A 9,654-nucleotide genomic window follows, 5' to 3' on the forward strand; every position below is an offset into this window, starting at 1 on the left:
AGGCGGAGTCTCAGCGGTCCTGGCAGGGCCGCCATTTTTGCAAAGGGAAAAGAGACTGGGTTTTGAGGGGATCTAATTTCTAAAAAAAGTAGCCGTTGACTGGGGCTCAGCTTTAACGGTTTAGAACTATTTTTTTCTAACGTGCGCGTGTAACGACAGTCACGCCTTTTTTTTCGCTTAGCTCGCGAGAACACGGCCAAATACAAACATTTTAAACCTTGGCTGGGAATCCGCAGTGTGTGTGTGGACTGAAGTATTGTTTTGGTTGTGGAAGCTGCGACTGGGGTCTTACCCAGGTCCCCTATTCGCTATTTAAATCTTCCAGAGTGGACTTCAAACGGTAAGTAAACTGTACTAAGTGGGCATTATGAAGTGAGCGCAAATACGACCTGGAGGGGGTATTGTTGTCTTTAGTTAGCCACCTGCTAACGTAGTATCCGCTGAGTTTAACTTGCTAATGAGCGCCTTTAGATTAGGGTCTAATTGTGCCAAGTCCTTCTCGTTTAAATTTATTTTAACCAGAACGAGAAACGACTTGATTAAGAGGCACAAGGTTCCAGTGTTGGCAAGTCAAGAGATCAACATGCTAACTAGCGCATGCTACTAGCCTAGCTTGACACAGACCAAATAGGGTTCTGGCTGTCTGTCGGTTAACACACTAACCATCTTGCTTCAAGTCATCGAGTAAATATCGTGCAGAAAATACACTGATCAGACTGACCGCCGTGGACGGAGTTAAAGGAGCTTGAACGCTAATTAAACAGGGGCAACCTGACGTGGATCTGTCCACAGCAGCGTCTTCATTCAAGAAACAACAACAGAAAATTGTCACTGGCGGAGCTGCCTACAAATACAACACACGAATTTATGATTTCCAAACGTGACACACGCATGTAAAGCAGGAGGGGGTCGCTTTAGTCTGATATACTGACACTGCGGGCCATATTGCGCACGGTTTTATTCGCCTGTATGTACATACGTACAATAAGAGGTTGTTTTAAACCCTTATTTTCCTTTTAATCCGTACCATGAACGGATATAAACTTGGCGTAGTTGCCAGTGTTTCTGCCTGTCCGTTGTAATTCACATAGCTTATCTCTGCTTTGTTTAGTTTATCTTTTATCTGTATCCTGTGTAGCTCAACAAAAGCATGTCAGCCTACAATTGTTACCGACTTCGTGCACACACTGAACTTGAAGCCGTGCAGTTTCTTAACGCTACACACACACCCCTGTAGCCGCGCATTTAGGAGTCCCGGTGGCAGTAATTGTCAGTAAACGCACCAGGTTCACCCAGGGATATCTTGTGTTTGTTGTAACACCGCCGCTCCAGCCGCACATTTAACACGAAATAAATAACACATGACAAGACTGTGGGGGGATGTTTGTCTGTGCTCGAGGCTCCCTGAGAGCCGTTTCGCCTCTGAACATCGCTGTTTCCACTCGGGGAGATTTCCTGACAGAGCTCTGAGAACAACGAGCTTCTCACACGAATGTAAACAGATACTGGACGGTGTTCAGATTGTGTCCCGGGCAGCAAAGACGGATGTCAAATTAGCTTAAAGCTGGCTTAAAGGGACCCTAATTCTTAATAAGAGTTTGAGTTACGTGAGGACGAAACCACAACCAAGGCAGGAACTCGTAACTTTTTTTTGGTAACACGGTTACTTGTAGTCTGCGTGCCGGAGTCAAATGCTGCAGCCGTGGGGGAGGGGAGGCTCCACTTGGACATCTCGCCCTTCTCAATATGTAACTCTTATTGTCTCCGTCCTGAAAATCGCACGGTTTGACCCGGCATGGCACAGAGTACCGTATAAAATCGCAATCGTTTTTTTTCACCCCCCTTTCCCCTTACGAGCTGCTATCTGAAACGCTGGCGTCGTCGCATTTTCCTGCGTCTCCGACGACCCGGGCATTAATCCACTCCTGTCGTCTGCGCATTATGCTGCTAGCTTCCGCTAGCTCGGACGCCGCGTAACCGGGAGGTTATTTTTGTCCTCGGCGGCCTAAAATGACGATATTCCCCTGCTTCTTCGCCGTGGTCGACATCCCCCCTACCCCTGTCCACCCCCCCTCAAAGCTTTTCGTCTCGGCGTTTAGAAAACCCCTCGGACAGCTGTTCGCCTCTCCCCTCTTGTTTTCCGAGCGCCATTGCGTCTCCGCTAACGGAGGCTAATCACGCCCGGCCTTTTCATCGAATTGACGAGTGGTAACAACACAAAAACTGTACCGACAGAGTGACACTTGGAGCAGAGTGTGTGAAATAGTTGATTAAACGCTTTCTTGGGGAGTGTGGGGGCCCCCTTTCTTCCCGTGCCGAGGCTCCCCTGGCTACACGCCGTCCTGAGAGAAGTGCTCTGAAAATGGCGTCAGCGGCAGGCTGTTGTGGTAACATAATAGCAACGTTGTGCCCTCCACACCCCTATCGGCAGGACTGACTGCAGCGCCGACATACCCGCTGAGAAGCAACTACACAACACATGATTTCCCACCTCGACTCGGGCTGCAATAGCTTTCAAAACAGTTCGGATATTAATCGCATTCATGAGTCGTTTTAGAGAGAATCGCTGATGACGATGCTTTTCTCCTAAAACGGATTACAAAGCACCTCTGTAACATGCGTCATGGCTTATGCCTGTGGTTTTATTCTCGGATATGAGGGGTTTTTTTGTCACTGAAAACTAAGATAATCTGGCTGTAACAGCAGAACATATAGAATAGAAACCACGAAGGACTTTTCTGCAAGAAACTATCCCTACAAAATCACCAGGGATCATGTTGTGCATCTTGTTTCCTTTTTGTAAAATATAAAATAAACCCACCTTGCTATGTCAATCTTTAGATTTTCCTGGGTCAGTATTAACCACTAAATTAGATGCGAGTATCAAAAGAAGAGAGGCTTGACTGAGTTATAGCATTACAGCCTGATGTTTACGTTTATCAACATTAAGCACATATAGTAAATAATGTCCTGATAGTATATTGTGTAATATGTTTATCATATTGCCCCAATTCCATCTCATATAAATATATACTAATTATAGAGAGACTAATATTAGTCTGTGTTGGCCACCTTTACCTGTTCCTACCAGATAGGAACATAAAGATACAGCAGCTTTTCTACAACCAGCTTATTGTAGCCTGCAATGTATTATATTAAGCAAGAATGCCACTCTGTGTATTAAGTTTACAAGTTCTTTGAAGGGTTGTTAAGTATGTTTATTGAAATTAGACAAATAGATGCACTTTATTAAATAAAAAACACATATATGCAAACAAATAAAAATCAGTGTTTCACCTTTTGTCATCGGCTGTAGATAGTCTCGTATAGGTCAACCTTTTAATGTGTATATATTGATGGCCACAGATGTTACTTGAGGTAAATTTATCACTCCGATCTGTGGCTTTTCCTGTTAACTATTGAACAGTAATGTTTTAAAAATAAAAACGTGGAGGTAGGCGTTTTAAGACTGGCTGCTACAACTGTCCTCTCTTTTTATGCTTTGCCCTGTGGGGCAAAGAGTGGTCATTTATTTGCCCTTTTTTCACGTCCTTTTGCTCCTTATAATGTGAAATGTGGAATGCCGTCCATGTTTCTCATTCATACCTAGGCATCACATCTAGTTAGTTTTCTTGTAACACCAATAAGATGTATAAGACATCCTCGTATGACTAATGCAGAGGAATGAATAACGCAGCACAAAAAACATCTAAAACTCTTGAACCATAAAATGTAGAGGGGAAATAAGCAAGGGGTTTGTGGTGTCCATTTCAAGTCGTCTAGCAAAGTTCAAAGGTTTCCTCTAGATGTGTGCAACAGCTCTGTTGTGTCTAATTACGTTCTCCTACCTACTACACAAAATCCCATCCTTGTAGAGAAGCCATGGCCTCTGTTCACTTTCTAATTATTTTGTAGCAGAACATGTAATGTTAAATAGCTGATTGGATTATTGTGTGCCTTATGGCTGTGTGCAGGAGACTAGGTCCTCTTTGTTGTGCCTGTCTGTCTCTCTGCCTTAGTGACGGGGCACGCCGGCTGGCAGTCTCAGGTGACACAAACCTTTCCTTACCTTAACCCCAAGACGCACTCTGAGAAGCACTATCAAAAAGCATAAACTGACTTTTTATTTTTGTGTTTGATGGAGAGAAAGAAAAAGAAGCCAAAAAATGGATGCTAATGGACATCTGGTTCTCATTGACAAAACTGATGAAGGCCACAGGCATAAGGTGTCCTCTGTGACCCTTTCTCCTCTTGTTTTTTTTCCCCCTATTATTTACAGAAGCAAACCTCATATCTTTGAAATGGTAGAACTTCGGTGTAGCTTAAGCGTGTGTCTGCACAGATACACCTCACCATGTGGGACTGTGTAGCCGTTCCCGGGTCTCCAGCGACCTCACATGTGCGGTGCCCAGGCTCGGGAGACCCAGAGGGAAAAGCTGAATGGCTCGGGAGCCCAGCCCCAGTCACATGGCATCTCAGCTGGGAAGAGAAGCCAGGGCTCAGGTGACATGTTCTGTAGCACTAGCTGGGCCCGTAACAGATCCTCCTTTTAAACTAGCAAGCTGTTTCCCTGACAGGTGGCGGAGCTGCCGAGGCTGCAGCCTTACAACAGCTCCATAACCTCCCTGTTGCTCCCAGGTTACTGTAGTTTTTCGCGGGTTGTAGCGTAAGGCAGAGCGGGCCGAATAAAGCAGGGATGTGGCATCAATGTCGGTGATGTAACAAACGCTGCAGTTCAGGCGTAAAATTGACCATAAACACTGTTGTAATGTAGCATGAGTGGCTATTACAGTTCTTTTGCCCCGTAGGTCCTAAGTAGCCTCCACCCCACCCATTTTCTCTGCTCACACATGGGCAAATAGCTCACATTTTGTGGAGTGCATTCTTCAAATGCTGTAATTAGGAGCCAGCTCCATATGTGCCTGTTTGTCAGTCCACAATCACAGCAGCTTTCGCCGTCTAGTGAACAGGCATATCAGATCTCACATGTTCAGTCACACCGACTGCGCTGGATGTAAGAAACCCCGGCCTAAATCGTTTAAAGGAACTCACCCATGACTATACACAGCTTGTTGTGACTCCTAATTAGAGTTTTCTAAACAGACATCAGAGCACTGATAAGAAACTTTGTTGTTTCTTTTACATTAATGGCTTAACTGTGGATAGAAAAAATAGTAAAACATTTTTACACAGAAGGCATCAAGGCATGGCAGGTACCAGTAAGGTTTAAATGTACTCTTCAGTAAATGTTCATATAACCACTTTCTGTCCAACTTTAATAAGCAGGCTGAGATTTAGACTCTGCGGTGTTGCTTTGCACGTTGTTGTTTTTTTTTTCCTGTTGTGGCTACAGTTGCTTATGCGGATGCTTACGTCCATATTTCCCGCTGTATTGATGTATGACTTCACCTTCAGTGCTCGAGTGCAGGGGGAGCACTGGCAGCCATGGGCACGCTGATTGATGAAGGGCAAGGCGGATGGAATGTGTCCCACGGTGGACGCACAATAGTTTGGGAGCCTGTGTTCTATCTGGGTCAAGCTTCCTGTGTATATGAATGTATTCGCGAGTGCTTTAATAGTTTCTAAGCTGAGTCACTGCAGTCGGCTATGGAGACGGTGTAAAGTCGCATTAGCTTGGCCGAGGTTGCTATGGGATCCAGTCGGAGTCCCTCATTTTGCGATGCTCCTCCCACTTATCTACAGACGTAATCTGCTTCGACTTGGCTGCGAAAGCGAGAATAAAAACGCCGTTACACCGTCCACGGCGAAAACCAAGCGAAAGAAGCTGTCTACCTCGGCGTCATCATTTGATTAGGATGGCATGGGTTTTCCCCTCAAAAAAAAAAACCCTTCACTGCAGTTCTATCCTAAATGGAAGGCTATTCCATACACAATAATCTGACTGTGTCCCCTCGGTGGGGGGAGAAGGGGAAAAAAGGGAGAGGGAGGGAGAGAGACTGGGTTATGCTATGTGCTCCTCTCTGCCACCCAGAGTCCATCCCGGTCCTGACTGTGTAGCATCACTGTCAGACGCCCCCCCATACACCTCCCCCACCCCGCTGCCCTCCCAAATCAAGGAGCTTTGTCGATTTGCGGAGCTCCCTGTGAGGAGGACAACTTTACAGAAATGAAACACAGAGGCAACCTAAACCACTTCCATCTTGTGGTTTGTTGTACTCTTACACGTCTTATTTACTTCTTTCAGCCTTTTACGTTTGTTTCACTGTTTTACTCACCCTCCGTGGTTGTTCCCTAATCTCCAAACCCCCTGCGTGTCTCACATGTTTTCATACCAGCTGTGGATTCGGCCAGAGGTGGCTTTTTAATGTCTTACGGCCTTCTCGTGATTAGGAACTGTCTCTGCGGCACTCCCCTTCCCCTCAGTTCTGCGTTACTGTCTCAGGTTTTATTTAGGAAGTGCATAGAGGAGGGAGAAAAATCTGCCTGGGCGGTGTGACTGGGCAAAGGAAGGGGAGGGAGGGGTGCTTTTTTTTCCCCCCTCTTTTGGTTGCGTTTCTAAATGGTGATGGGCTGCTCTTCTAGAGGAAGTAGGAGGAGCAGGCAGAGGCAGTCACAGCGCAGCTCAGATTTAGTCAGGAATGTGGCCGTTCTGTACTGGTTTTGTTTTTTTTCTGTTTGCCTGACTTTTGTCGGTATGGACTGTGTTGGACTTCAGCGCATGTTTGCTCGCTGAGAACCTCTTATACTCAGAAATGTTTGAAAGGGAAGGGCATTAGGTTATCTGTGTCTATGAGATAAGGGGTCGTCTTATGTTTGACCATGAGTTTGTGTGTGTACACGTCTTTCAGGTGACCATAGGACTCCCAGAATGAAGTACAAATATACATAAACTGGGTTTCCGTTCACTGGTGATGAAATCTGCCAAGAAGCGAAGACATCCGCAACATTTACTGACTTTAAAACACAAATAAGGCCTCCAGATGGGCAGGATTTAGACACATTAGTGTTTTTGCACGTGTCTGCGTGTGTGCAATTCAAGATGGCAGCCACAGCAAGTTTGACAGACATTAAGCTGAAACTGTGTCTGGTAGTGGCTAAGGATTGTCTCCTGCAACACATACTTTGAGTGCTACACACTGCGCAATATTTTTTGCTTAAAACATTTGTATTATCTGTTCGCATCAGCCCGGTTTGTTAGCAAAATATCTACTGAATAAGTGGACGTATTTCAATGAAACACACTGTGCACATCCATAACTCAACATATACTCAGTTAGTATTACAGATATTGAGCTAAAGTTTTTTTGTGGTTGTAACTGAGAGTCATTCTCAACACTCTGAGCGTTATCACATCTTCCAAGCTCTCACAATCATGCGTAAGGCCATTTTCTGGCATGAAAGGTAGCAGGTGATATGCATTCCTTTAATGAGTTCTTGGCCTTTAAAATTATATCTAGAAAGGCGCTGATCAGTCGCACTTTGTTACTGTTTGTTCACCTCGACAGGAAACGAATGACAAATCACATTATGCTAAGCCAAAAGCAAAACGTAAAAGTTGTTTACGTTTTCTTAGTGCGGTTAACCTGTTCTTCCAAGCCGGCTGCGAGCACCTCAAGTCAGTGCGTGAAAGCTTTCTGCATAAGAGGGAATTTTATTAACAATTTCAGCTTTTCTTTTTTTGCATATTTAAAAAGAAAACAAGAAAGAAAGAAAGAAAGAAAGAAAGAAGGAGAAAAAAAAACAAGCCGCTTCAAATTTCATTTTTTTTCTGTTCTGCATGCGTCAGGCTCTTCCGAGGGCCTGATCCAGGAGGGGTCTGCATTGTTCAGTCCGTTTGGCAAAATGCCCCGCTGTTGTTAAAATGAAGCGTTCTGCCTCCTTCGCCGAACGCTCGTCCAGTTGTGTCGCTTGAGTGCGGTCGACGCACAAAAACCAGGAGGCAATTTGAAAGGGGATCCCATCAGATGCCTTGCCCTGTCGCACAGGCTCACCGGTGTCTCGTATCTCCTGTTGTTGGGCCCCGGAGCTGACAGCTGTCATATCTTTAACTCCTACTCGTTCTTGCTCAGTTAATTTGGGTGAATTAGCACTCAAAAGTACCCCCCATTAAGTGAGCAGCTTTAAACAAGGGCTCCTTTTTGTTTTTTCTCTCTCCTCGCCATGAACTGTGACAAAAATTTAGCAGACAGAGTTGAGCGCACACACCCGGTCATGAAATACAGCGTTCCTCGAAAGCCACATTGGGTATGTGTAGACATGCATTTGTAAAGTTTTTTTTTTTATTTTCTTCACAGGGCATGCTTTGCAACATTCTTTCTTAGAATCTCGTGGGTGAGCGGAGATGATTTCGTGTGCCCTTACTCAATACCTGCTCTATTCTTTTTTTTTTTCTATCACCTTCTTACACCTCGAGCTGTGATTTGAGTTTTTGTTTGGCTGCAGTTTGCATGAGCAGGCGGAGGTGTGACCTTCAGCCTATTTTGTCTCAGCATCTGTCCCTCCCACTAATCCTGCTTATCAACAGAGCTCTCTGTATCAGGAACAGCAACACTGACACATATGCTCCTGTCTGGATTCACATCAGAAGCGAAAACACGACTTAAAATCTCACCTAGGCTACTTTTAGTGCATTGTTTATTATTAAAAACCCATTACTTACAGACACAATTAACTGTTGCAGCTTTTATCCATGCGTAGCTAACGGCAGCCATCATTAAAAACGGAAACCTTCCTACATATGAAACGTCCACGTTTTATTTGTAGTGTCTAGAATTGAGCAGTCCTCTTCAGTCGATTTGGGGGGCGAAAAAAAATGGCCTCTATGTTCCATTTTCCTCCCTCTGTTGTCGGAGTCTGGCTGCTGTGTTCTCTTGCTCCCCTCTGTGGGAGTTTTTTCACAGTGCAGCCCGATGCGCTCCCGGCTGACGGTGCGTAGAGGTCGCTTTAGCGCAGCTCACAGCAGCTTCACCCTAAAAGCTCACCCTCGTGCTTTTTCACTAGTCTGTAACCTCAGCTCAGTGTGTTGTCAGCGAGGTGAGGGGGGGAAGTCCTGGCAAACAGTTCTCTGTGAAATTCTGAATCATGTGCTGGAAAAACCCCATTCTCACTATGATTGGTAATGTCATGTTTCATCTGCGCTGCAGCTTTCCTATTTGCTCTTGGAATGAATAAAGTCTTATTTTAGTCATCTCTTTATGCAGCCATGTAAAATCAGCTGATTTATTTATTTTGTTCTAATCTCCTGTTCTTTCCTTCTTTCCGCTGCATTTTAGGCCTTGTGGATGCACTTAGATGTCTGCAATGACTGCTGTGGCTGGCATGCCTCAGTGTTTTGGACTCCCTTTCTCTGGACTCAGTAGGACAAGAACTGATCAGCAGAGAACGTCATGAGCATAGTCATCCCAGTAGGGGTGGACACAGCAGACACCTCTTACCTGGACATGGCTGCAGGCTCAGAGTGAGTACCTCCAAGCCTTTACTATTCGCATCTTTTTTTACCGCCCTCCTTCCCCCTCGTTCCTTCCTTTAACTCGGTCTTGCCTCCCTGGCCTGCGCCTCCACTAAACATGCGTTCTCAGTTTGACTCCCCACCTTCTGTTTGCGTCTGTTTTCATATTTTACCCATATTTGGTGTCGTTCATGCGGGTTTGAAGCTGTTTATGTCTTACACCTCAACCCCCCCCCCCCCCCCCC

The 9,654-nt window shown here is 45.3% G+C and overlaps 1 protein-coding gene across 1 annotated transcript in view; it reads left to right on the forward strand.

Annotated features, from left to right (window-relative positions):
• Positions 1-16: 16 nt before the first annotated feature.
• kmt2e (lysine (K)-specific methyltransferase 2E) overlaps positions 17-9,654 on the forward strand; it is a gene marked incomplete at its 3' end in the record, with an annotated part of 25,369 nt that continues 15,731 nt past the window's right edge. The window contains 2 exon segments of the mRNA XM_025004965.2: positions 17-340; positions 9,234-9,418. Coding sequence (XP_024860733.1) covers positions 9,348-9,418 — 71 coding nt within the window.

The sequence above is a fragment of the Kryptolebias marmoratus genome, linkage group LG18 (genome assembly GCF_001649575.2).
Source record: "Kryptolebias marmoratus isolate JLee-2015 linkage group LG18, ASM164957v2, whole genome shotgun sequence".
NCBI lineage: Eukaryota > Metazoa > Chordata > Actinopteri > Cyprinodontiformes > Rivulidae > Kryptolebias > Kryptolebias marmoratus.